Source organism: Ischnura elegans, chromosome 4, assembly GCF_921293095.1.
Source record: "Ischnura elegans chromosome 4, ioIscEleg1.1, whole genome shotgun sequence".
Classification (NCBI taxonomy): Eukaryota; Metazoa; Arthropoda; class Insecta; order Odonata; family Coenagrionidae; genus Ischnura; species Ischnura elegans.
Genome location: NC_060249.1, coordinates 126,769,541 through 126,796,085, shown reverse-complemented (window position 1 = coordinate 126,796,085; position 26,545 = coordinate 126,769,541). Strand labels below are relative to the sequence as shown.

At 38.9% G+C, this 26,545-nt stretch overlaps 2 protein-coding genes and 1 long non-coding RNA gene across 4 annotated transcripts in view; 2 read left to right on the top strand and 1 right to left on the bottom strand.

Annotated features, from left to right (window-relative positions):
* The window catches only part of LOC124158025, a 47,005-nt gene extending 41,567 nt beyond the window's left edge, over positions 1-5,438 (bottom strand). For both annotated transcript variants that reach the window (XR_006864682.1, XR_006864683.1), the window contains exons 1-2: positions 5,188-5,438; positions 4,746-5,057 (exon numbers count right to left, since the gene is read on the bottom strand). This is a non-coding gene — a long non-coding RNA (uncharacterized LOC124158025). The remainder of the gene's footprint in view (positions 1-4,745; positions 5,058-5,187) is intronic.
* LOC124158023 (nesprin-1) overlaps positions 1-11,840 on the top strand; it is a 199,545-nt gene extending 187,705 nt beyond the window's left edge. The window contains exons 88-97 of the mRNA XM_046533169.1: positions 7,026-7,200; positions 7,295-7,408; positions 7,491-7,685; positions 7,787-7,966; positions 8,374-8,520; positions 8,613-8,771; positions 9,605-9,817; positions 9,953-10,102; positions 10,723-10,833; positions 11,505-11,840. Coding sequence (XP_046389125.1) covers positions 7,026-7,200; positions 7,295-7,408; positions 7,491-7,685; positions 7,787-7,966; positions 8,374-8,520; positions 8,613-8,771; positions 9,605-9,817; positions 9,953-10,102; positions 10,723-10,833; positions 11,505-11,615 — 1,555 coding nt within the window. The 3' untranslated portion in view covers positions 11,616-11,840. The remainder of the gene's footprint in view (positions 1-7,025; positions 7,201-7,294; positions 7,409-7,490; positions 7,686-7,786; positions 7,967-8,373; positions 8,521-8,612; positions 8,772-9,604; positions 9,818-9,952; positions 10,103-10,722; positions 10,834-11,504) is intronic.
* A 2-nt stretch (positions 11,841-11,842) lies between these two features.
* LOC124158024 overlaps positions 11,843-26,545 on the top strand; it is a 104,287-nt gene continuing 89,584 nt past the window's right edge. The window contains exons 1-5 of the mRNA XM_046533170.1: positions 11,843-20,875; positions 24,780-24,890; positions 24,982-25,155; positions 25,874-26,035; positions 26,113-26,298. Of these exons, the coding sequence (XP_046389126.1) occupies positions 11,858-20,875; positions 24,780-24,890; positions 24,982-25,155; positions 25,874-26,035; positions 26,113-26,298 (9,651 nt within the window). The 5' untranslated portion in view covers positions 11,843-11,857. The remainder of the gene's footprint in view (positions 20,876-24,779; positions 24,891-24,981; positions 25,156-25,873; positions 26,036-26,112; positions 26,299-26,545) is intronic.

Genomic DNA, 26,545 nt, shown 5'->3' with positions numbered 1-26,545 from the left:
TCGTAATCTCTCCTCCTACCCATCCATACCGCCTCCTCCGAGAACTGCAGCCACATCATTCTTTTGTTTTTTTTATTCATCGAAAATAATGACTCGCTGCACCCCCTAGTCCCTGGTGACAGAGCCCCTCCCTCTATCCTCGCCGAACATCTACTTCCATCCTTTCAAACAGCCCAAGACCCTTCCCGGCGATCATTTAGCACTGGCTATAGGAATCTCCTCTCCTCGCCCCCCCCTCTTGGCGTGTCGCTCTATTAATGATTTTTTTCTTTTCTGGCGCTCATTAACCAGTGTTTCAAATTAACATATTGAAGTCTGACGAGTTTTATGGGCTGTAGCTCGCGTAGTCGTTCGGTATTGCATCATCGTTTGTTTGCATCCGGAGCTTTTTTTGTTGTTTTTGAATGACGCATTCTTGTCCATTTTCTCTGTCATCCTGTGGGCATTTTCAAACCTCTCACTTCGTTTACTCTTTGTCAATAGCTTTGTCGTCTTTGGGCGAGAGGTCTTCATAATGCGTGGCGTGGCACGATAGGGACTTTTTCTTTTCGATGATTAGTAATCGGATATCCGTGTGCATACTTGGGCCGTTTCTGAAAATGCCGAAGATAGGGATTATCTTTTCCCGTAAGAAGATAATGTTAAAATGCGTCGTAAGCAATTACTTAATATAAAAGTTGTTACCCCTGACTTAATTTTTTCTTCAAGTTGTTTGTTTACGGTATGAAAATAGTCACCATAGTATCGTGGACAATTTCGGAAGCGTTTCTTAAACATGCTCCCTCAACTCCGCATTCTCGCGAAATAGAGGAATAGATGGATAGGGCGAAAGCAAAAGCTGTGAAGTTTGAAATAATTGTTTGGCTGTGCGCTTTGGTAGGGCCGTGGTTTGGACTCATTCTCTTTGACATTGAGTGGGCAGGGCGGTCGATAATCGTCTTGAGAAATCCTCTCCGCTTTGTTTGATCGATGGCCGTGGCTGCAATCGCCAGCTGAAAACCTCTGTGCTGCTGCCACCCCATTCTTAGGGCATCCATCCGGCATCTCGACGGGGCCTCTCTCTTGGTTGGAGCGTCAAGGCGCGAGCAAATCCGTTTACACTTTTCGAGAAAAGCTTTTCTGGACTCTCAGTGTCGTGCCAAGCGACGCTAGCGATTCAGAAAGTACCGTCATGGTATAAGAAACTATTTAATATCCCGCATGAAGATAAATCATTGGGAAAGTGAGCCATTATGTCTACTTCTTTCTCGTTCATGACGGGGAATGAGTTGAGGAACATTCATGCCTCGGCTCTTCGTGGTGCTCTGTGAAAAAGTATCATCTCATTTTCTCCGTATTTTCACCAGATAACCTGGACATTTCAGGGGCCTGTGAGAATTCAATAGAATGTAACTTTAGTACTGCTCTTGAAATTTAATACTTATGCGCGATATGTGTGGTTTAGGATTCCTAAAATTTTGCTTTGAGCGTGCTTTTTGCATACGCTCAAATTCAACTATTTCGAATGGAGTCGGTTCCTGGTGCACGTGGTCGGAGTGAGAGTTTTTTGTTGGTAATTGGGATAGCGTGTAGGGGATGTTCATTACATCCCTTGGTCTTGTGTCTTCGATGATATCCATCGTTTTGTGGTCAACGTCAGTTTTAGCCGCATGCATATGCAATTTTAAGTCGGTAAGCGCCCATCTTTCACGCTTCCCCCTTCGCGTGGCGGCCATCTTGTCCTCGTGCGCCCCACGCGGTGTCCAGCGCTCTCCCGGCCGGCGAGCCCATTTTGGTTTCGCGAGGCTCGGGCAGACGGCCAGGGGCACCACCGACACATTTAGAAGTGATCAACTCTTCGCTCCCTCGAGCGTATTTTCGTCTTATCCTCCCCTTTGTCTCTCCTCTCCTGGTCTTGTCAGTGTGTGCACCTTGGCGTCGCTAGCCGTGGAGCGCGTCGGGCGTCAATGCCGCTGACCGTGTCCTTCCTTTCCTTTGCGAGCGGATTCCGCTTTCCAGCCGTCGCTATCGATGGAAATTTTTCAACACAGGATCGAAAATAATTCATGAGCTTCTTTGCCGTCACAGTGCTCGAATAGTATGGCATTTTAAATATTTTTATTACGTGAAAAATTACCCCTCGATCTCGACTTTTCTGGAGAATCTTCCAAGCGTCGATTTAGTTTTTCGAGCTACTCCTTCGCGGTTTAATTTTCCCTTTCTTCCCTTTGAGAACTATTTCTTTTCAGCCGACAAGCGTGCTTATAGTTTCCCACCCTGTCTTCGTTTCCGCGTCATATTCCAGAATTCTTCCTCCTCCCGATCTTGAAGTCCCCCTTTTTTATCCATGTTTTCCCATTTCCCCTTTTTGTGCGTTTTCTTCGACCCATATTTGCCTTACTTCCTCCTTCGCCTCCATTACTCCCGCTTTCGTAAGGAGAAATGCGCGTTTAATAATTCTGGCGTTCGTCCGCTCTAGAATCCAAAGTGAGATGCAGCAATTTTCGCCCAAGTTCTATTGCCAATGATACTATTTTGGCATTCTATCTTCGTCGATTTTGTCTATGACTCTGTTTCCCTATTCTGATGTGAGTTTTTCCATAATTTTTCTAAATTATCTTTTATACGCTAGTCAGCATTGTTTTTGATACTTAGGGGTCATTTTTCTGAGATAGCCTTAACAAATCGCTAAATATACTCTCTTCTCTGGTAAATGGGTATCAATTTATGGAATTTAGTAAGCATGAATTCATAAAAAACGAAGAACGTAGTCCTTCCGTATCATACTCGGGTATCTAATTTTTACCTAAAGAAATATTACGTGTGATGTGGACAAATTTAAATACTCCTCCAGATGCTTGACCAGATAAGGGTGTCCCTGCCGACGGCGTTCGATATCCTTCTTTCCAAAATTTTAATCTTGCTACCCATTGTCTGCGTCTATGGCAATGTCTGTGAATGCAGGTCCTGGGTTCAAAACCCGATTGAAGCCTCCGAATACCCCAGGTAGAATCCTCAAAGCGAGAGATGGCCCTAGGTAAAGGAACTAGCCCACCTGAACGTGAGAAATTCACATGCTTGTGGCTTAGGCCGAAGTGAACTCTACCCTTACCTAGCCAAATTGATCTTCGGATTAAATCTCTGAGTGAGCGAGAAACGAGGAAGATGGTGACCGTTCGTTTCATCGCAATATGTGAAAATGCATTTAAATTGTTAATTGCTGAATACGTACGTAATATTGAGGGTTAAAATTTTAAATGCGGAGTTTCCATGCCTCTGATGTTTTCTTGCCGAAATTTTCAAACATAGGGCTACTACTCCATTGGCATTGCTTCGTGGGGCGAAAATGCTTGCATTTCCATCGGCCATGCTCATAAATTCGTGTTTTCTGTACTGACGTTGTTCTCTTTCTTGAGAATTTGGCCGCGTAGGTGGATGGGGATCTCAGCCTAGGGCCGAGCCGAGTTGAGTTTACTCCGTGCGCCATTTCTTTCTCCCTCATGGCGTTCGCGAGTGAAGGCGGCTCCCTCGGTGCAGGGACTCCTTGATTGACTGTAATGTGCTCTCGTCCCCATCCTATTCTATCCCTAATGCTGTCAGGGAAGCACACCACGTGACATTATCTCAGCGGAAAGCTCAATAATTCACTGCATGGGTTCGTCAAGGGTGTAAATTCAACCACGTTTGTTCCAAGAAAAAAAATGCGGACCTATTTCTGCTATTTTATTGATGACATCATTAAACAAAGTTGATATTTTAAAATTACTGGTGAATTTGTTTTTCCACCAATGTGCAGCGGGACCAGATTTTCATATATCATACTTCAAATAGGAGTTTTGCCATATAACGTCATTTTCTACCAAATTGTCGGTTTAGACCTTGTCAACCAACGTAGCTAGTTTTCATTTCCTTCTCCTATCGTTCTACGTTAATTTTTTGCCGCACAAACCTATTGGCAAGCTTTGAGGTCTCGTCCGTGTTTTGCTTAATTATTATGGCGAAGTTTCCCCTGCTATACCGTAGGTGCCATGAGGTTGGGCCATAAGTATCCTCCCAACTCGTCCTTAGGATATCGATGATATGGTTGGATAAACCACAAGTGGTGATGCAAGCATGAAAAAAAAGACGCGGAGAACTACAATGAGCGATCGTTCATTGTTGCGCATCGAAATTATTCTTCAGCAATGCAGTTGTCGCCCGTCATTGGGCGTGGATGCTGGAAACGGAGAGAATACACCGTCGTCTTTGGAACCCATCAAATTTCTATCATTGTAAATAAACTTAACCAAAAATTTTACTGGCTCTTTTTTCATTTTTTCAGAGTCGCTTTTCCGTTCTTTGTACGTTAAAAATGTACCCACTCCCCCCTTTTCTCTTTACTCTCCTTTGCAGAACTATTTGCCATTTCATATGCTCTAGTTAGTGAAAAAGAAATGCTCTAAAGGAGATAAATAAGTGTCTACGATGACAAAAAATAAGGTGGGAGTGTTTTACGCACTCTTGAGAATGTCCAGCTAACTTTTGCTTTCCCGCCAAAAAGGATGATGTAGCGTAGACATTCAACTATTATCGTGAAGTTCTGGCTCAAAAGACCTCATATCATATCCACTCCCTTGACTTATAGTTTTCCTGAGGCCCGCACCCGATCCAGGTGACCTCAAGTGTGAAGTTATTTCATGTACCGTCTTCCAACATGGAAGTTCCATGTTATGCATAGTGATGGATCAGATCCGAATTAAACCACACTTATTTGTGTGGGCACTTACCTCACAATGTGTGCCTCTTGCGTCTGGGCTGGAGAACGTAAAACAAAGACAAACTTCATTTCATGTCGAAAGTCTACTTGCCTGAATTTCGGTTGGAACTGGAAATTGGAACTCTTGAAGAAAAAATACCCTATGGGACTTAATGAGGCGAGAGTTTATGCGTGGGAATCAAAACACACAATGCAAATGCTTGAGGTATTTTTGTGAATTTCCATGAGTCGCAAAAAGTTTCCTTGAATCAAACATGACATTAATGCTTGCTTGCATGTTGAATTTTGGAAATATGTCTGCATTTACCTGCGGCATTTACACCTGAATGAATTGAAAAAAAATTGATCGTCAGTGGAAAGTGTTTAATTCTAGTTAAAAATTGGAATTTTTTCGTACTTTTCTATGTAGGTAATGGTAAATACGTTCCCAAAAGCATTTTTTGGTGGTTTACCTTAGTGTTCTCACGCTGTCTGAAAGTAAAAAACGGAGTAGGAAACTTTCATAGGCATTGGCGAGATGTAGTGTGCTGGCTTATCCTAGATGAATAGGATTATTCTAGTGTGGTATTTTCAGCGTGATGGTTTCATAAGTCTCCCTGGAAGTATGGACTTCTTCATCCAGAAATTATTTTTGGGCATACCACCTTCTGAGGAAATATATGTTTGATCGCAACATAATCGCCTTGTAAATTGAGAAAAAAAGAAAAAAAAAGACTTCTCGTTTACACCGTTTCCAAGGAGAATCCAGCGCTTTGAAAATGAAACGAATGATTAAAGTAAACATGCGTGAATTTTGGACCCCATCATGGATATCGTTACCGTGTTAATTCCGAGGAGAAGTATCCAACACTTTAGTTAATATTTTCTAAATTATTGCCATGGTTTGGCATCACAAGATTTTAAAATTGGGTATTAAGGTAAAGTAGCATGCCTAAGTCTTAACTATCTGAAAGAATTTTCTGAGAAAACATCGCTGCTAAAATTTAATGCAATCATTGCGCTGGTAGAGAGGTGTCTGATTTACCCTCGTCATATATTCACGTGCTTGATTTAAGAATTATTCGTTAACATTGCTGTAGTTTAACGGTGTGACCGCATAACCTCGGGAAAAAATGTGTTCAGGCCTCAAAATTCATGTTTCACCTTAAAGGTAGTAAGGTATATTATTATCAGTCATTCCTTTCGTAGGCTCGTTTTTCTATGGTCGACACACATATTGTGAAAGCAAAAAAAATTAATTCACAGTAACATAATATTTCTACCTAGAAATTAGATATTGGTGAGTTTCTTTTGGCCTTCGCTTCCTATGTGACTCTTAAACTATGTTGGTGTATTGTTTGACTTGGAAAATAAATTGAAAACTTGGGTAATTGGATCGATGGCTAGCTCGGCGAGATTTACTCTCGTCATTGTGGTCCCATTATCCTGGTGTGATGAACCCAGCCAGGCGGATACGTATCGAGTGTTGCCTATATGCTGGGAGAGGTTCCTCTCTCTCTCTCTCTCTCTCTCTCTCTCTCACGGCGGCTCTCTATAAAATTTCGAAAATTATATGCTTACTCGCTGCTTTTGAAAAGCTTAGTGTCAATCAGTAAAACGCCGTAATTTTTCTTTCTTAAAATTGATAATCGCCCCTTCTTGATCCATAAAAATAATTAATTTTTAAAATCATTAATGATGAATTTTTTAGCCAACTAAAAGACCCTTTTGTGCGAGAGGCATCGGGCCTCGGGTTTATGGCAACCCTATTCTGCTGCCTCGGGCTCTTGGGAATTATGTTTCGTGTTTTACTTCATGGTCAGATTGACAATCATAAATCCATTCATAAATTAGTTTTTCCAATGAAAATGAAATTCCCACCTATGCCATCATTCTGCCTGATATATTTTTGATGAATCAAATTCAGCTCCAAATCAGCAGTTTTTCTGTAGCGTGTTTTTGCTGTTTTCTTATCCTTGTAGAAGATTTAATTACAGAAATTCTATTACTGATTTGTTTTCATAGTTAAGCATTAACATGCTGTACTGGTTACCGTTAATATTTAACAAACCTTTAATGTGGCATGAAATAGTATATTAGTAAATGACGGCTTTTAATTGAGTAATAGCCCACATTTTTTTCACAAGTTTTGTTGACCCTCATCCTGGCTAGTCTTTAATTTTTCTTTTTAAATTTGAAATACCTTCGATTGCTTTGAGCTGAATTTTACTCAATTTGCAAGTTATTATTGGTTGGTTATTGTTCTAATTAAATTTTAAAGATGACGTTTATTTTCTATTTTTGATATCAGGCTTGCAGATTCTCTCAACAAAAAGTTGGAGAAGGTGAAGGGAGACATAAAATATTTTGAGTCTTTGGAGGAGGAGATCAAAAAGTTGCAAGAAAGTCTCACTGGTGTCCACTCAGACATTGCTGGTTTTCTTGTGTTTGACAAAAATCAAGATAACCCTGAAGCAATTTTGCAAGTAAGAATGAAAATTTTGGATTATGTTTCCAGATTTTAGTGATTGTTCAGTGAGAGTATAGTTAATGAATTCCTGACTGTAATTCATTTTGCAGGCACTTTCTGATAGAGTTGATACTCTTGTTGCTAAGGCGAAGCTTTTAAATACTGATTCAAAGGAAAAGTATATTTCTGCACAGAAATTAGTACCTACAGATATTGCACAGTTGGTAAGTTGCTGCAATTGAGGTTTATTGTTCATATTCTGTGTTATTTATTGAGATAAACTGTGAAAATTTCTTTCTCTCCTAGCTGTCAGAACTTGAGTTACTAGCTGAGACTGTTCACACTGCCATGGATGACAAGAAGCAGGAGTTTAAGAAGGCTAGAACAGTGCGATATGAATATGACAAAGATGTTGCATCCATTCAAGAGTGGATTCAAAGAGCTGAAAGCAAAATCCAGGATAGATCTGTGCAACCATTGAAATTAAAAGAGTACTTGCAAGTGAGTCTTTGTCATAGAGAAAGAGTTATTTGAGTAGATCATTGAAGTAAATGAGATAAATTTTTGTTACCTGCATACTATTCTGTCTATTGTTTATTTAGGAAATTCAGTCTGGCATTGGAGATGTGGATGACAAGTTAGAGCGTGCCAAGAAGAATGGCTCTCTTATATCTGAGAACTCAAACTGTGAAAAAGAGAAGGAACTTATCAATAAAACTTTGATCACTCTTACTGAAGACTTACAGCAAGTTAAATCTTGGTTGGAGGATAAGAAGCATAAGGTCATGCATATTTTTTGCTATTGTAATTTATTCAGTGCTAATAAAGGTGAAATGGGTGCTATATCAAAGCTAAATACCTGTATGTATTGATTACTAAAAAATGATAGCATATTACTCAAAAACTCATAAGCAAAACTTTGACTAGATTAAATAGTAACTTGATCCATTTTCAATGCAAATCTCATCGTAATTTCTTTAAATACTTAATTTTGACATGGTTTTTCATATCACAAGAAAGAAATATTGTCAAATGCCTATTTTATGGCTGTTTGATTTTACTACTCTTACACTGCCTATTTTGTGATGCAGATAGATTAAGTACTCAATAGAGTGAAATTCTTGTGAATGAAAGCTTGTGAATTATAGGGAAGTGTTATGTGAACACTGCTTCCTTTTGGGTATTCCAGGTTGGAGATTCATTAGACTCGTGGGAGAGATTTATGCAGCTCTACAAAGAAATATGCTCTTGGGCCGTTGAAAAAAGAAAATTCTGTGATGAGCCATTGTATTTGAATAATATTACGGTTGCAAGAAAGAAACTTCAAGATTATTCAGTAAGAGATCAATTTGAAAAATATATATTAAAACTAATTGCTTAATTAAAAATCCAACTTTTACCGTTATAATTAAATTTTTGTATTTTTAGGTTGCCGCAAAAACCGCCAAGCAAATGAGTCGAAATATAGCAGATATGTCAAAAGAACTTGACAGTATTCGAGCTGTTACCACTGTGGAGGATCTACCGGAAAAGCTTGAAGAAGCTACAGAATTAAAGGGTGATGTTGAGTCATTGCTCATTGATAAGGTCAGTTTCAATCAATGACTCGAATTTATATGTCTACACTGATTGAGATTGCATTGAGGATAATAACATCAGCAATACTTTGTTTTAAAAACTGAAAAGCAAAATAATTTGACAACATTGAATTAAGTAGGTCTGGCTGCTGTATTTTCATTATTTCTCTTACGTTTTACCTGAACCAATTATTTTGTATTTGCTATAAGATGGTGTGAGAGAATATTGCACACCATAGCTTTTCATGTAGACAAAAATAGAGAACCAAAAGAGTGATAATGGTGGCTTGAGGGATATGTAGGTCATCAAAAATTTCCTCTGTCATGTGAAGAGCATCATTGGCGGTACAAAAGTGTGTTTCAATTAGTAAGCTTACAAATGCTAATTTAATTTCAATTTATGTACAGTTTAATATTACAAGATCTCATGAGCATGTGCTAAAACTTGCTTACTATGGACTTCAATTAATTAAAACATCTATTCATGCGATTGCTCTTTACAGGAGATACAGCTATGTAATATTTGTCTCCTGATGCAGGGATCAGCTACAAAATTACTGATTTACTAATTACTGACAGCTATTTTTAAAGAGATATTAAAGTATTTTTTGCAATTATTTAGAACCTCATTGTAATCTTATTATTCATTTTGTGCTCTTAATCACATATATATTTGATTTTATAATCTACTTTTCATCCATATGTTATTTATATTATGATGAATTTTGAGGAACAACATTCTGGAAGAGGTTAATGCAAATGCTGAAGGTTTATTTTTGCTGGAATGCTTTCTTAAAATGCACCAAACTTTCAATAGTAAATGAGCTGTTAATGTTTTTTCAGAATACTTTGCTCCAAGAACTAACTGAGGAATGGGAACAGTATGAAAAGAAGCTGAAAGATGTGAAAGCTTTTATGGAGAAATCAAAGCTATCTCTTGAGTCACCGCAGAACAAGAAACGACCTTTGAGAGACCAGTTGAGTTTAAGGGAGAAAATATTGTCTGAAATTGCCATTCAACGCAAGAAGATAACAATATCTGTGGAGAAGTTACAGGTGAGAAGTCAAGTGCCATGCAGCTAACTCACCTTTTCTTTACAATGGATTTCTCTGACACCTTGTATTTTTATTTTCAGCCTAAATCAATCCTTAGAGTTTATTTCATTCTAATACTTTTAATTTTAATTACAGGTCCATTTTAGGTCAATTGCCGTTGGCGAAACTAATGTGAATGAGACTGTTGACGACTTAATGAAGGAACTTGATCAGCTTCAAGCGAGGGTGAAAGAGCAGAATGTGACTCTAGAGAACTGCTTGGCACAAGTAGATGAGTGCCTCCAGGTAATGTCAGATGTCATTTTATATTTTTGTTGAAAAATTTACATCTTGTGATTTAATGCAAAAGTGTGGCTAACATCCCTTTGGACTCCATCGGTATTGATGCATTCTCGTGTGCATCCCAGTTTTGTCAGTTGAATCTGCTGGTAAAACTATTGTGAATAAAACTGCATGCAAAGCCAGAAAAGGTGTCTTATGGTATGGAAAAGGTGAAATGGTATTTTATTATCAATGGATGTATGTATGTATGTAACTTGAAGGTAAAGAAGCCGAGCCTAGTTGAGAGCGAAGATTTGTAAGTACATACATATTGATGTGGTACTGAGCACATTGGAGACCTAATGAACTATTTTGCCAAAATATATTTAGCAAATACAGAAAAAAGTATTTAAAACAAATGTTTAGAGGTATCAGGCATAAAATTCAAGGATATATTACAATGTTGGTAAACTTCCTCAATGCTCACTTCAAGTGTAGGTTTCTCGAATTTTTTCCAGAACAGTAGCTGTGGCATCTAATGATATTTTAAGGATGTATAAGATTGCATTTCCAATAATTATGAATTTGAATTATGTCCTGCTGTGGATATATACTAATGATGAAATGCTTTTTCTCGCTTACAGGAAATTCAGTCCTTGCAGCAGCAAATTGCGCCCGTAGAGCAGCAACTCAGGGTTGTGCTGTCTCCCACATACTGTCCAAATGAGAAAGAAAGAGCTCTTGCAGAACAGAATGTAAGTTTTTTTAAAAATAATATTCAAAAGCTTCTCAATAATTCTATGTTGTAAAATGTGTTTGTTTATTCTACTTTGGTAATTTTTAATGCTAGCGAAATTTTAAATTTCAACTTTCACCAAACTTAAATCCAAGTATTCTCAGTGAGGTATTTGTGCCTGTTCTGATAGCTGTTAAAATCACATACTACAATTTATGCCACAAATGTGAGCTTGAGTATCACAGTCACTGATGTGATGGACATCATGCGAATGCTGTATGAGTGAATTTAGCACCTTGTACTGACAGGATGTTATAAGAATGTTTAATCTTGGAAACATTTTGATGAAGATATCAATGAAGTCTGGAGGTGCTCGGTGGCTGTGTAGTCATTTCATCAAGGTGTTTCCACCACACACAGTTCTATTTGGTTTCATTATGTTTAATTTCAGTCTGCAATAACTTAATATTATGAAAGGGAATCCTTACTTTCATTCTTTTACAACTTCTATTTTTATGCGTTATAATGTTGAAGTTAATATGTGGGAAATGTAACTACTCTTGATTAAGTTTGTTGATTTTTTGTATCAGTGATTTTGGAAATCATTTCTTAAATTTTCATTTCTTAGTTTGATTTTCTTTCACTCTTACAAGTTTTCTTTTCACACCTGGTATCAATCAACTTCTGTAGGCCTGCCGGGAGAGAATTAAAGCTTTGCAGACCAAGATAACTGCCCGCAATGAGCGAATCAAGCTTCTTGTTCAACGTGGAACTCCTGACTCAGAGCCATTAGACTCTTAGTTAGTTGATAGGCTCTTGTGTAGATTTATTGAGAGAAAAGTGACACTAAGTCATACACGTATAATCTTGTGAAAGAACAGCGTTTTGCAAACCACACTTTGAATGAAATGAGATGCAGCCACCAGCAATGCAAAATGAAAATCCAAGCCACAAAGTTATCTGTTGCTGAAAAAGTAATGAGTGGCTGATGAATATGATTTAAATATGCCGTTTACTGAGATAGCCCCTCTTCTTTGCCTGGAATGGTCACACAGGCCTTGCAGCAGGACTTGGAAACCTTCCGCAAGCAGATCCATCAGCTGACAGGGAGAGTCCATGAAGTAGACCCATACCTGATACTAAGTCCAGAGACTCTGGGACAAAATAGCCATGGTGTGACCTGTGGTGTTCCAGAGAAAGAAGCAGTGAGCCCAACTAAAGTATTTGGGACAGAGGGACTCTCAGATGGCAGGAAGCGGCAGAAGACACTGTCCAAACTTCAATCACGCACTTCAAGCTCTGAGAAAGCATCAGCATTTCTCGCTACAGCTGGAGAGAAACCTTCATATGCTGATATTGCAGCCGGGAGAACGAGTCCATGCATTTTTCAAGATCCTGATGACGTTGATGATGTTCCAACATTTACCATGTCAAAGGATGTGTCTTCATCTGTCTCTGAGAAAGATGTGGAAATTAAGTTAGTGAGTCCAGAAGCAGACAATAAGTTATCTGTCAGTGTTAATGTCTTAGAGTCTACGGAAGAGGCTCAAGCCGAGGCAGCATTCTCACATGCTGAAGTTTCCCTTGCTCTCAAGTCACTGGAAAAAGAATCAAAAAGTCAGAGCTCACAGCATGAGCAGAGGGATAAACAAGAGTTAGGAGAGCCGAAGAAAGTAGTGAGACGTGGGAGGTCTCCAATGAGGAGGCAGCTCCAGAAGAAAGCAGAAAAGAGTACTAAGGCTCAAGTAATCACGTCACAATCACCAGCGTTGAGTGAATCCAGTTTAAAAATGGAGAATTCTCACTCAGCCACCACAATCAGCCGTGGTGATCGGGAAGTGAAATATGATGAGCCAGTAACTTCATCTAAGCTTTTTTCAAAAGAGGGTCACGTACAGGATCCTATGTTAATTGCAACAAGAGTTGCAGATGAAGGAAAGAGTCAGTCTCCAAGTTTTGGCAAAAAACCTGACATTGAAGTATTTTATGCTGAGGAAAATATAACCGAGAGACATTCCAAGAACACTAGTAGCAGAAATATCAATAAGAAATCTCAGCAAATAGTTCCCCCCCAAAAACAACAAATGTCTTCTACTATGTCTGTGCCTGTTGGACGTGGCAGGTCCCCCAGCCCAATGTGGATTCCAGGGTCTGACCAGCCATCTTATGCTGACATATTGCGTGGAAGACAGGCCTCTCAGACTAGGCTGGCTGATTGCAGTTCTGAGCCTGAAGTGATCAACTTACAGGCCTCCCAGACTGCCATGCCCAAGGAAGCAGAAAATAAATTAATTAATGAGCAGGCATCACAAGAAATAACATTAATGGAGCCGGAGATCATGCCGTCAGATGTATCTAGTTATGACATATCCATGTCTACTTCAGAAAATGTAGAACCTATTGAGGAGAAAGGAGCACTATCTGCATCAGAATTTATTGAAAGTGCAGATTTGACTCCAGTCGAAGCAAACATGACTGAGAAATTAGAATTGAAATCCAAGCAAAGCTTTTCGAAGAAGCTTGAAGTCACCTCTCCAGAATTCATTCCGAATGTAGACCATTCAAATGTCACATTTACTGCTCTTTCAAATTGTTCAGAAGCTACAATGCATCATGTTCCTGGTGTCCCTCCAGTCAGCTCCCAAGTCATGTTTGAATTCATCCAACCTTCCCATCCCGATTTAGTGGGATTTGTTGCCTCTGGCCAGCAATTGATATACTCTGGCCTTGGAACATACACAGCATCCAATCAATATGATGGTGAGAATGCTCATGAGTCAGGAGTTTACTGTGACCCTGTTGAAGCACAGGAGAACTATGAAAGCCCCTCTGTTTGCCATTTTGCGGAAGAAACTCCACAAGACTTAGAGCAGTCAGATAGGGAGATTTCATCTTTGGTTCATAGTGATCAAGGCTTAGAAAGTGGACTTGATAAAATTGAGGCAGAGGAGATGGTTGCAGTTTCTGTCTCACTTGTTGAAAACAATACTATTGATTCTGAATGTAATGTGCCCCAGGAAGAACCTGTTGACTGCGAAAATATTTCTGTGGCTAAGAAAGGAGGGTTGCTTGGTGTAAACATGGGTTCTTCTCCCTCTATTGATAGTAACATTATCACTGACTCATCTTTCAGTGGCTTGGAAATTGATGCTAATGCTAAGGATAGTGCTAGTTTTAGTAAGGATGTCGAGAAATCTCATTTGTCATATGCCCAAATTTTAGCCCATGGATTGGCTCCAATACCATCAGTACCAGCATCTTCTGAACCCATGTACTTAAATGAAAAAACTTCTGTCCTCACTCATGATCACCCTTCAACTCTCTCTAGTAAACAGCACATTTCGTTGGGAGAAATCAATGTAACACCTTTACTTGATCCCTCTGTCCCTATTTCTAGTATCAAAACAAATAATTACAGGGAGGATGATAAAATTAATTTGGATACCTATTGTACTCAGCCCACAAAACCATCAGAATCTGTGGTTATCACTCCATTGTCTGTCAGTCATAGTGGTTCTGAAACTATTTATAACAATGATAATAAAGTGTTTTCATCTCTGAGTCCATATGAAGTGGGAGCATCCTCACTTGCAGCATTAGATATAGAGAAGGAATGTCAAAGTAGTTCTGGTAAGCACTCTCAGTCAACCACTGATCTTGATTCTCAACAGAATGCTGAAACTCCTTTGGAGGAATCGAAAAAGGTGAAGGAGAGGAAGGGTAAGAGGCAATCCCAAAAAGCTCACCTCAAGGCCATATCTAAATCTGAGAACAGGGATGAGAAGAAAGGAACGCATGATACAGTTTTGAAAGCACAGGTAGATGAAAGTTTGTCCTCTTCTACTAAGGTTCTAGAAAACATATCTCTTAATTCAGGGCAACTGAAAGCAAAGAATGAGGGAAAAAATTTGCAAGCTATTGATGAAGAAAAATCAACCCAGAAAAAAAGACATAAAAAGAAAAAAGTATCAGCTAAGGGTGAAGGGATTGAAATTGAGAAGGGTTTGGAGGCAACAGGTTGTGTCGAAGCAGCTACTGAAGCAATGGCAAAACTCTCTGAAGTGGCTGCACCTGGCACAGATATTCAAACTGGTCTGGCTGAATCTATTAATGCAGCCCTCGTAGCCGAGGTTGAGGTGAGCAGAAACTTGCTCCCCGGAGAAGCAGCTATAGAAGGATCTTCTGATCATTTGAGACCCAGTCATCCAAAATCAAGCAAAAAGAAGAGGGGAAAGAAAGGAGAAAAGAATTCAGGAGTGGAATTGACAAGAGATAACACAGAAACCATAGCACAGGATGTAGCGAGCTCTGCTGATATTTTATCTGAAAAATCTGATGGTGAAGTAGGGAATTGCACGACGGAAAACGCATCTAAGGCATGTGTGGAACCTGATGCTGGTGCTGAAGGCCTCCACCCTGCTGATTCTGTGACTGCTGGCAGTCAAGAGGGAGCCCCTCAGGCTAAGAGTAAAAGGAAGAGAGGATCTCACAAGAAAAGTTTGAAGAAGGAAGCCAATGAGCATGGAGGGAAAGATCTTTGTGAAGGCCTTCATGCTAGAGTGAATGGTAATGCTGAATGTAAAGTAGATGATGCTGCAGTGGATATTAGTGCCCACGATACGATTATTCATGAGTCACAAGATGAGAAAAGTAAACCAACAGCTACTGCCAAGGGAAGGAGGAAGAAGAAGCCCAAACACGCTTCTGAAACAACTGATGAAATTACTGCAGCTGGAGCAGGGAGTGAATCAAAGGAGAGTGATGAGAAGGGCAATTTTACATCAAGTAGTATAAAAGATAATGCAATGGAATCATCTGGGGCGCCTGGAGGAGAGCTCAGGGAGCAGATACCATTATCTTCCATGATTGCTACTGAGAAAATTGGTCACAAAACTTCTGATGATATCATAAAAGATGGTTTGGGTTTTGAAAGCTCCCAGTCACTGGGTGACAGAATCACAGAGGAAACTGCACAATATGTAGAAGATGAAAAATATTTGCCTGATATTGAAAGAGAACCTTTCATTCCAGAACTTCATCACTCAAAAGACTCGGTTGTGACAGAAGTTTTGGCCAATATTAATCTTGATTTGGCACCATTGCCCTCTGAAAGTCCAAAGGAGGTTCCATTTCAGGGCAAAACTGATCACCAACATATTTCAGCAAGCATAGTATCAGAAGAAATTTCTCCAGAAGGTATGGCAATGAATGAACATGAAATATTTACTAAGACCGAAAACATTTTTGTGAGTGATTCTAAGCTAGGAGATCTTGATGAAAATTATCTTGATAATGATGAATCTCCTAGCTCTCCCACCAAAGTGAACAGGAAAAAGAATCATAATAATGCTAAGCTAAGGGGTAAAGCTCCCACCAAACCAGAAATTCTGACTCTTGATACCATATCATCAGTTGAAAATGGATCTTTAAAGCAGCCTGAAATTACTGTGGGCAGTGTTGATGTCCACTACTCTGAAAATGCCCATGAAGACGTGAAAAAGATTTCAACTTCATTGAAAGATGCTCCGAAGGAAAGAACTACTAAGATTGATAGCCACATGCAATCTGAGGTCATAGATATATCTAAGAAAAAGAAGAGGGGGAAGTCCCACCATGGGAAATTGAAAGATGACAAAAGTGGTGCAGAAATCCTTCTGAGTGTGGAGGAATCACCTCTGAAACCTATGTCTACAGAGGTAACTCAAGTCAAGGCACATGAAAAAATTGAAAGCACCCCATCTGAAAAGGAAAGTTTGCCTGCAGGAGGCAAGCAGGTAGAAATTTCCCCCCAAAACCAAGCATCAGCTAATGAAAAGACAGATGGCAAGAAAAAAAGAAAACCAAAGCCTCAAAAAGATGCCTCAAAACCCAAGCATGAAAGTCCTCAGAGAGATCCCATCAAGGTAGATGTTGTTGAGCAAGCAAAGGATGATCCTTTTGAGATTATTCACTCTCCTTTATCGTTGAACAAGGAAGAAACCTTTGAAAGTCCTTTAACCGAAGATGTTAGTCTATCTCCTTCAATGATTATCCCAGAAGCTAAAATCATGATGGACCAGATTGCTGAGTCAAGTGCTTTGAAAGAGATAGGAAAGAAGAAAAGGCGACATAGGTCTCACAAAGGGGATACTGCTAGAACACAACCAGAAATATCTACTGATGTCCATGCCAAGGTGGATTCTGACTCTGTGGAAGTATCTTTGCCGTTGAAGATTGAGCAAGACGTAGCTTCACCAGAAAATGTTATATTTTCTGAGCCTAGCTTAGGCGTGACCCATTTGAGTGGGAGTGAGTTGCCTTCTGCAGATGATAATATTGAGAAAGTATCCAAGGAAGAATCAGCTGTTGCAGCATCAGATGCAAAAGGTGAATCAAAGAAGAAGAGAAGGAGACAGAAATCTAGCAAGAGCCTCACACCATTGGAAGCCTCTATGGTGAATAGTAATGAACCTTTGTGTGGCATGGAAGTATCATTGGAAGCCCCTTTGCTGAAAGAAATGACTTTGCTTGTAAGTGAAGTGGCAGTGGAACATAAAAAGGAGGAATTACTTGCCTCTCCCCAAAGTGAATTGACTACTGCTGATGAATATGCAAAAGAAATCCCTCCCTCAAAAGGAATGCATGCTGAATTTGAAGTGCATTCCCCACAGCACACTCCATTTGATGATAGAGGCTCTAAAAATATGCCTGATGCCAAATCAGATGATGCACTTTCTCAGAAAGACATACCAAGTAAGCTGAAAACTGTTGGAATTGGTGAGGCATCGAAGAAAAAGAAACACCAGAAATCTGGAGGTGTGGCTGCTAATCTTGAGGAAAAAGTTTCAGAAAGCTCTGCAACAAAATTGGTGGTCAATGCCACAGAATTGGCCATAGAGGAAATCTCTCGTGACGTAGTGGAATCCATCACAGAAATTGAATCAAATGCACAATCAGAATTAATGAAAGAAAATATCTCAAGTGTAAACCAGAAAGAAACAGATGTGAAGGAATCCTTTGAATCAAAACCATCTGGTCTAGGCGTAGGAGATTCTCCAAAGAAAAAAAGGAGGCATAGATCAAAAAAATCATCTGGGAAACCAGATTCTGATTTCGTTGGGACTTCTGACCCATTAACTGATGTGCCAGTGGACGTGACCAAAGCAGAAGAATCTGAGAAAATTTTGGCCAGTCACACGGCCATTTCATCAAATGATGTCATGGAAATAAGTGAAGAGACAGCAGTTGAAAATGTTCATAACAAAAATATTGGCCAAGAATCCATTGGAAACATGGATAGTTCAAGGAAGTGTTTGGAAGGATTAGAGCCATCCAAGGATGAGGGGTTATCAGTTGCCAAAAAGGCTCGAACTCCATCTGGTGAGATTTATGGCGATGGAGTTTCTGTCAAAGAAATCCAAGTGCTAGCAAAAAAAGATAAGGACCAAAAGGAAGACTTGACACCTGAAGGCAGTGCTGATCCAGTAAGCTCAGATGATACGGAGAAATCAAAGAAAAAGGGAAAAGGGAAATTTCCTAAAGGACATGACAGAAAAGCACCAGGGGCAAGTGACTCAGTGCTGATTTCAGAAGAGGTTTTAGTGCTGAGACCAGATGGAGTTGGTGAGCAGAATCGAGAAAAAGCCAAGGTTGCATCATATGAAGGCGTGGACCATGTGAAGGATGAAGAGCTTTTGAATCTTGCCGTTGGCAGTACCACTGAAAGTATGCAAGAAGGAACGTCTATGAAGGAATCACTTGCTGAGAAGGTTATTCAATCTGCTAAGAGCCAAACAGATGGTTTATGTGATCAAGGATCAGCCAGTAAGCTACTATCAGCAGTAGATGCAGCAGATGTCCAGGATTCTGGTGAACCAGTATTTAAGAAAGAAGAAATTGTCAGTTCCAAACCCTCTCTGCCGCAAGTGAATCAAGAAGCAGAAGTCTCCGAATGGTTAACGAGTGAAGTATCAAAGTATGACTTAACCATCTTGGCTGACTCAGAAAAAATGTGGTATGAAACTGTCAGCCAGGTGTCCACAAATCTGGCTGTAGGTTCCAATTCTGTGTCAAAAGTAGCAGTTGAAATACCTACACACTGTGACATTGAAATTATGACCTCTGGTAATGAATTGCATCTTCCTGATGCTGAGGATTCAAAGTTAGGAGTAAAGGAAAGCTCAGTTAGTGATGAAAAAGCTTGTCAAAGTATGCCAGAGAGTATTCCTGGTAACAATGTTTGCCAGAGAAAAATGTCAGCTCCTCTTGTGGGAGATAGATTGGAAAAAGACTCTAAGTCAGTGGACAGATTTCCCAGTAAGGCACCAGAAACTCAAAACCTCAGTACCAATCTACTTCCTCTTCTTAATCTAAGTAGAGAAAATGTATGGTTAGACTTAAGTGCTTATGCAGAAGCTGAATCGAATTGGAATTTTTTATGCTTTAGAAATGACACTAAATCTTTGTCGCAAGTTTCTGAGAAGCCATGTGATAATGTAATAGATTCTAAAGCTGCTTCTCCCAGTAGTAATGTGACTGTGAGTGATGATTTGAAGTCAAGTGAGCAGAAAAGTATGGAATCCAATGAGAAGCCTGACTCTGGTGCGATGCATTTATTGCCCTCTAAGAATGCAGGAGAAACCGACAGTAGTAAGTGCTCGACGAGCTCTCATGATGCCCAGCTCCATATATCTATGCCATTAGTTGGTGAATTACATGTTTATAATATTCATGATTTAGAATCTGCTGAAAGAAAATTTTATGAATCTAATTACAATGATGAAAGTTCTTTTGAATACCTTATTCATTCCACAACTAATGATGATAAATTGGAAAAAAATATTTCTCGTGAAATGGCTTTGAAAAATGAATCAGAAGCAGAGTCTTTGTCAGAGGCGTGGATGTGTTCAGGGAAGCCTCGTTTAGCGGTCAAAGGCATTACTAACATTGTTTCCCATGGTGGTCCATCACCAATTTTAGAACCTAAGGTCACACACACCACACTTCCTATGGAAACGGTTGATCCCTCCTCTGCCTCAATTTCAAGCGTAAATGTTTATGATATTGCTCAGTTGCAAGCTGCTGAAAAAGATTTTTATGAGTCAATGAGTTCTCTGTCAAATCTGGGAGAAAAATTCTTAAGCCATCAAATCAAGCAAGAAAAGGAATCTTTTCACGACTCTAGCAGTGAAATAAAGTCATGGAAAGAAGCTGACTCGGTCTTCAGCTTAGGGATTGAAAAGTCAGAAATATTGAGTGAAGGAGGCGTCAATGACTCTACAGAAGATTCAGTGGTGCTTGGAAGACTTGAGGGAGAATTGCTGATGGGCAGTGAGATGACTTTAGAATCGAGTGAATCAGTTGGAGAGGGATATCCTTTATCAGCACCTGACATCCCCACTCAGGTCCCGTCAAAAGATAATGTTTTGAACCAGGTTGAAGAAGGGACGCTCTCTATCCTAAAGGATGTTGAGGACATTGTGCAAAGGAGCAATGAATTAGTTTCGAAGATGATACGGACGACAGAGTTCATTGATACTACATGCTCATCAAGATTGCCTCTTGGTAATCAAGAAAACGAGCTACAGAAGGAAGTATCATCTTTAGAAGGGAGAAATCTTCAAAAAAATTTGCCCCTGGATTCTTTTTGGACAAATAAATGGATTGTGGATGATGCAGAAGCTCTCTGGCAAAAGTTGTTGGCCCATCACTTGGCTGCTCAAACGATGATTGTGGATGATATCAGCCCCCGCAAGGATGACGACAGGGATGACAATGGTGACGATGGTCGAGGCGGTGGATCAAATGATCCTAGAGGACGGGACAACGCGCAGAACATGTCGGCATCATCACCCACTTCTGGCAGTGGATCCACTCTACAGTTGTATGCAGATCTACCTGGAGGATTGGGTAGCTGGAGGGATGATAGTACTTATTTGAGCTCTTCAAACGAAGCTGTTGAGTACCCATTGGATGGGCTGCAAGATGCTGAAAAGCTTATTCAAGTAGTACAAGTTGGATTCGAAGAGTCACCCAAGAAATCTCTTCCAAGGAGAGACCTGGATGACCTTGACAGAATTAAGGTGTGGCAAAGTGACTGTATGCTCGATGTGCTATTTTAATTTGATTGTTATTGTTTTTAATTACCATAGATTCATGATCTAAAAGCATCAAAAGGTTTCTATGTGGCTTAAAATTCGTAGAGAACATTAATAATAAGGAAACCCATGCCTATAAATTTTATCAGCCTATTGGTTTTAACTACTTAACTGGATTTCCATATTTGTGTTCCTGAGTGGTCATACTGCTGTGCACTAATGAATGCTTTTAGATAAGTGAAGATGGTTGTTATTTTTTGATGTTTTCAATTTACGTATTGGCTAATATGAGCTGTTTTACTTGTAAATGTGGCTACTGTAATTATCAAAGTCTGTGCATGAAAAATTAGTTTTAAGGATTTTGCTTGGACAGTAGGAATGTTTTCTCTTATTTTAGAGTACATATTTGTAATTTTAGTATTTTAAATCTTTAAGTAATGTATCATAACTGATGGCCCATTTGAGTCTCCTGTGCTCCTCATTTAACGTGTGAGTAATTAGGGAGGAAAGGCCATTATCCTAGCCAGCTACTAAAATTTGTGGATAATATTCTATTATTTCAGTTTTGTCCTTAATTCAAGTCCTAATGTGGGAAAAGTAATTTTTGTTCAATTTTTTTTCGTACAAACTATTATTTACCCAATTCCTTAATTGTATGACATTTTTGCTTTTTTCCCCCTGCTTTCTGGCCGTGTAGGTTGTAAAAACTGAGAATGGAGTCATGAAGCTGAATTCTTATATCGTGTGCTACTTTGTGTATGTGTGTGATAGCATTACTGTAGTTTCGCTTTAAATACTCACTTGTAGCTGTTTTCCCCATCTTTTAATACCAAATTACATAGCATTTTTGTGTCATTGTGACTGAATAACCTCTATTTATTTTTTCCTAATGACAGATCTTAAAATAGTTTTCTGTTGGCCAATCACAAGTAACGCAGTGGTGTAAAGAGAGAATAACAGCCTCTTCCCTCATTGTATAGTTTAGTCTTTCAGATGGGGTCATGTAGGGCTTGCCATGGTCATGATGCAGTTGATACACACACAAGTGGATTTAATTCACAGCTATTGTTGTGGAATTTCTATACTTTGGCTGAAAGTAGTTGTCTTTGACCACTACTTTCAGCCAAAGTATTGAAATGTGCACAGACCAATGGTACAAACATAGCACCTGTTGTGTCTCCAGATACTTTGAAAAAGCTTTATTTCGCTAAAATACACTCTCACTTATCCTGTGGCATTCTGTTCTGGGGAAATTCAACTGCTTCAAGAAGAGCTTTTTCCACCCAAAAGCAAGTCATCAAGTCAGTGTTTCAAGCCTCCATACGTCTGGCAAACCTCTTTTTTCAAATTCTAAAATCCTCACACTGCCTTCTTTATAAATTGACATGTGCTTGCTTCATACACTCCAACCGGGACAAATTTCCTGCAAATGCCTCTTACCACAATTACTCTACCTGCTCCAGAAATAATATACACACTCGGCAATACTCCAGTTCTCTCTGCCTGAAAGGCCCCTACCACTCCGCCTCTGCAATTTTTAATACATAATATCGCAGATGAAATTATAGCAGTCTCTTGACCTGCTTTGTTTGAATCGAGGGTGAGAAATCTCCTATTCAAAAGGCGCTATTACAGTGTCAGTTGAAGACTCATAAAAACATATGATACCTTAATCTGTATTGTATGGTTTTCCTTTTTCTGTATTTTCGCTGCATTTATATGGTGTACACATCTCTGAATGTCATTTGTATTTTTATATTGCGTTTTATATATGAAAACCTTGCCCCAGCCATGCATTGTATTTTGCCAATGGTGGTAAATAATAATAATAATTATTATTATTTTGTGGCACTTGCATAAATTATGGAAGCCATAGGCATCATGGAAATTGTAATGATGGAGGTATTTTACTAATCATTTCAATAGAGTGGGACACTATGGGATGTAGATTCCATCAAATGTCTGTATGTATTTATTTGCCATTGAAGCATCCTCATGGAGGAGTTGGTTCCTAACCAGCGGTGGTACATCTCCAAATGGGCTGTTTGGGCAATGCCCTGGGTCCCTTGCGGAAAGGGGGATGGACCCTGGTAGTTTCAAGTTTAGCAACATAGGTTTCTATGTAGAATGTGATCTAATGAGGATTTATTTGTTGAATGCTTGGTTTTTTTCAAGTGTTTTTGGGGAAAGCAGTGTTAAAATGCTTTTCCGCGCAATCTATCTGAAAATGTCCAATGAAGGGTGTTGTTGTGTGTCCCCATTCATTTTATCTGCCTGGGCAATCTCAAGACTCTAACAATGGCTTTGCTTTTAATGTGACTCCCATTCACAAGAAAACCATTTTCCTGGAAGTGAAATATTGAGTTAGTGATAAAAAAGCCTGTGTATTTTCAAATGTACAATGAACTCTGTGCGTAGGTTTCCGCGGCGTTGTTCACGATGACTGCTAATTTTTGGGTTCTCCAGCCGCGTCTGTCGTTTATGGTTGACAACAGTTTCGGGAGCCATCCTGCTTCCGTCTTCAGGTGGAAGTCATTTTTTGCCGTCTTATATAGCACTGGCCGATCTCCTCCTGTGCGCTGATTGGTCAGAACTCTCTTCCAAACGTTGCTGATTGGGTAGCCGTTGTCCCTGTTAATATTTTGTGTTTTGTGAATTTCAATAAATATTAACAGGGACAATGGCTACTCAATCAGCAACGTTTGGAAGAGAGTTCTGACCAATCAGCGCACAGGAGGAGATCGGCCAGTGCTATATAAGACTGCAAAAAATGAAAACTTCTCACCTTCGACCTGAAGACGGAAGCAGGATGGCTCCCGAAACTGTTGTCAACCATAAACGACAGACGCGGCTGGAGAACCCAAAAATTAGCAGTCATACAATGAACTCTGCATTTACAAGTGACGTTAAATTCATCACTTACATGGGTGACAACATATAAACACCATAGGAATAATTTTCCAAGAAAAAATAATTTGACTTGAGTAAGATTCGAACCCAGGTGTCTAAATCTTGCAGGAAATTAGGAGATCTGGGTTGGAATGCCTTTCAAGTCAAATGGTTTTTGCTCGATGAATTTTCTTCTTTGGTGTTCATACTTCTGAGCTTTGTAATTTAAACTACAAGTTTATAAAATAATATATTAATAACCTCATAATTTTCATCTCATTATGGATATCAGCCTCATAATTAACAGTGACATTCGGAAGTAATAAATGAGATGAATGATGGGGTAATGTAGAATCCCTATTTAACTGATATTATCTTAATACAGACATGTGGAAATATAAAGATTCTTTTGAAAGTAACTGGCATAGCTAAGTTCTCACCTTTTAGAATTTACAGCCATTGCTAAATCAAAATATTTAATGAAATCATAAGCAAAACATCTCTATTCCAAGGTTGCAATTGGTGAGAATTGAATGAATTTCATTGTTTTCCAGTAGATTTTTTATGATGCTACTATGGAGGTCAAAGGCATTCCAGTGAATAATTTATTCTTATCCTAGTCTGAGATTGTGGTCAGAAAGAAACTTTGTTTGCAATAGTTTAACAAGCATATTTTGTGCATTTAAAATGGCTGTGTATATTTACTATTATAAAGATATTCCTAATAATTTGTGATTGGCCTTTTATTGAGATTAGTAATTGAAATTTATCTTGTTATACATCTTAGATTTGTGAGTAAAATGTTCTGTATTTTGAATGCATGCTACAGACCTCTTTTGTGTGCCTCTTTTAATTTTCGTGGTATAGGTACCTATTTTTGATGTAGAGACATTGGCTCTCTGTTATTTTGATTTTGGCTTGAGAGAATGCTTTGTCCTGTATTTTGAAGGACTTTGATCTATCAAATTGACTGTCTCTAATACATTTCTCTTCATTTTAGGCATCGGTAATGGTAGAAATAGGACACCTTGATCAATTTGCTCTGGATATGGAGGCTAAATTTACAAGCATGCCTACTAATGACTTGGAGCCCATGGAAGAGACGTTGGCAGTAAGTTTCATTTAATGAAGACACATTGATGAATAAGCTCTGGCTGTCGTATCACTTTTAAGGTATTATTCACCATTTTTCAATCTCTTAGGATTTGCGTAAGCTACTTGAAGCACGAGAAGTGGAAGTTTCACGCTTGGAAGGAGTACTCGCAAGTCTCCCTCAAGATGTGGAGGTTCAAGAACTTAATGCTACTTTGGCTCGTACTAAGGGCCACTTGACCATTCTACTTTCGCAAGTTAAGATTGCTCTTGCTGCTGTAAAGGTAGGAAAAATGCTAGTTAAGCTTTTTTCAAATTATTTCCATCCTTTTTGTACTCTAATGCCAAAATGGTAATTGATGGCCCTATTCTAATCATTCATTAATTTTCCTTTAACATATTTTCATGGATTCTACGTTATTTTTATGTAAATATTGCAAAATATGTTATGTGATCATGAGTTGAGATTATCTAATTTGTGCTTATGTAAGGAATGATGGCACTAATGATAATGAATATGTCCATGGTAAAGTTTATTAAGTTTGAAATAATTCTCTCCACAATTTATTGGAAAGTTATATTCTTTCTGATCACCATTAACTATCTGGATAGTATATGTGATTTCGTATAAAGTGCAGCAAGATTTTTACCCGATGAATATAGTGGTGCTTCTCTCACTGTTGGATAAAAATTGGCTTCTTTTCATCGAAACAGAGTAATCTAAAAGTAAATGTAGTCTATGTACATATATGTGAAGAAGGAAGAAATTCATGAATGAAAATTGACACAATGAATTATTTTTTGCCTTAATATACATTACTGTAATATGTATATAGCATTGGTAATGGTGAATGGTAATGTATATTAAGACACAAAATGATTCATTGTATCACTTTTTATTGTGCATTCTTAGGGCCTTAGGCTATTTTCATGCTTATGGAATGCATGCATGTCTTTCAGTGCCTGCCAAATTTTGAAGATAGTGTATCAACTTCTTTGCAGAATGCCGTCACTATCAGAGATGAGCGACTCAAAGAGATAAAGGAATATCAGAATTTCCTAACTGAGTTAGACTTGTGGCTTCAGAACACAAAATCAGCTGTTGCTGCGGGAGTTACGGGATCACAGCCTAGAAATCTTAAAGATCAAATTGAATCCTATCAGGTACATTGAATTCATAGAAATTGGCTACCTTATATTCTTTTTTCATACAACTACTAATTATGCATTTTAATTTTCAGAAATTATTACTGCAGCTCTCTCAGCATGAAGATCAAATTAGAGACATGTCTGTTCAGTGTGAAAACCTTCAGAAAATTCAAGGTGTAGAGAAATTCGCCGGTGAACTTTGCCTCCAGCTCTCTCCCTTAAAATCTGCTATAGTTGAGATCAGGGATCTTATAAATGTTCGTCTTGACCATCTTCAGGTACGGGACATGTCTAGTCCTCACTCTTCTTCAGGTGGCTTTGTTTGGAATGTTGCTTCTTTGCAATCTGCCTTGGGATACTGATTGATTTTTCTTTCTCTCTACCACTACATATTTTATTTCTCTCTCTTTCACATCCTATCAAATTATGATTTATTTTTCTTCTTTTTTGGATCTTCTTTACATTGTCTCTATTTGCCTGTCCTGGTGGTTTTTTGCTATCATTCTCTTTCATGCTGTGCTCCTT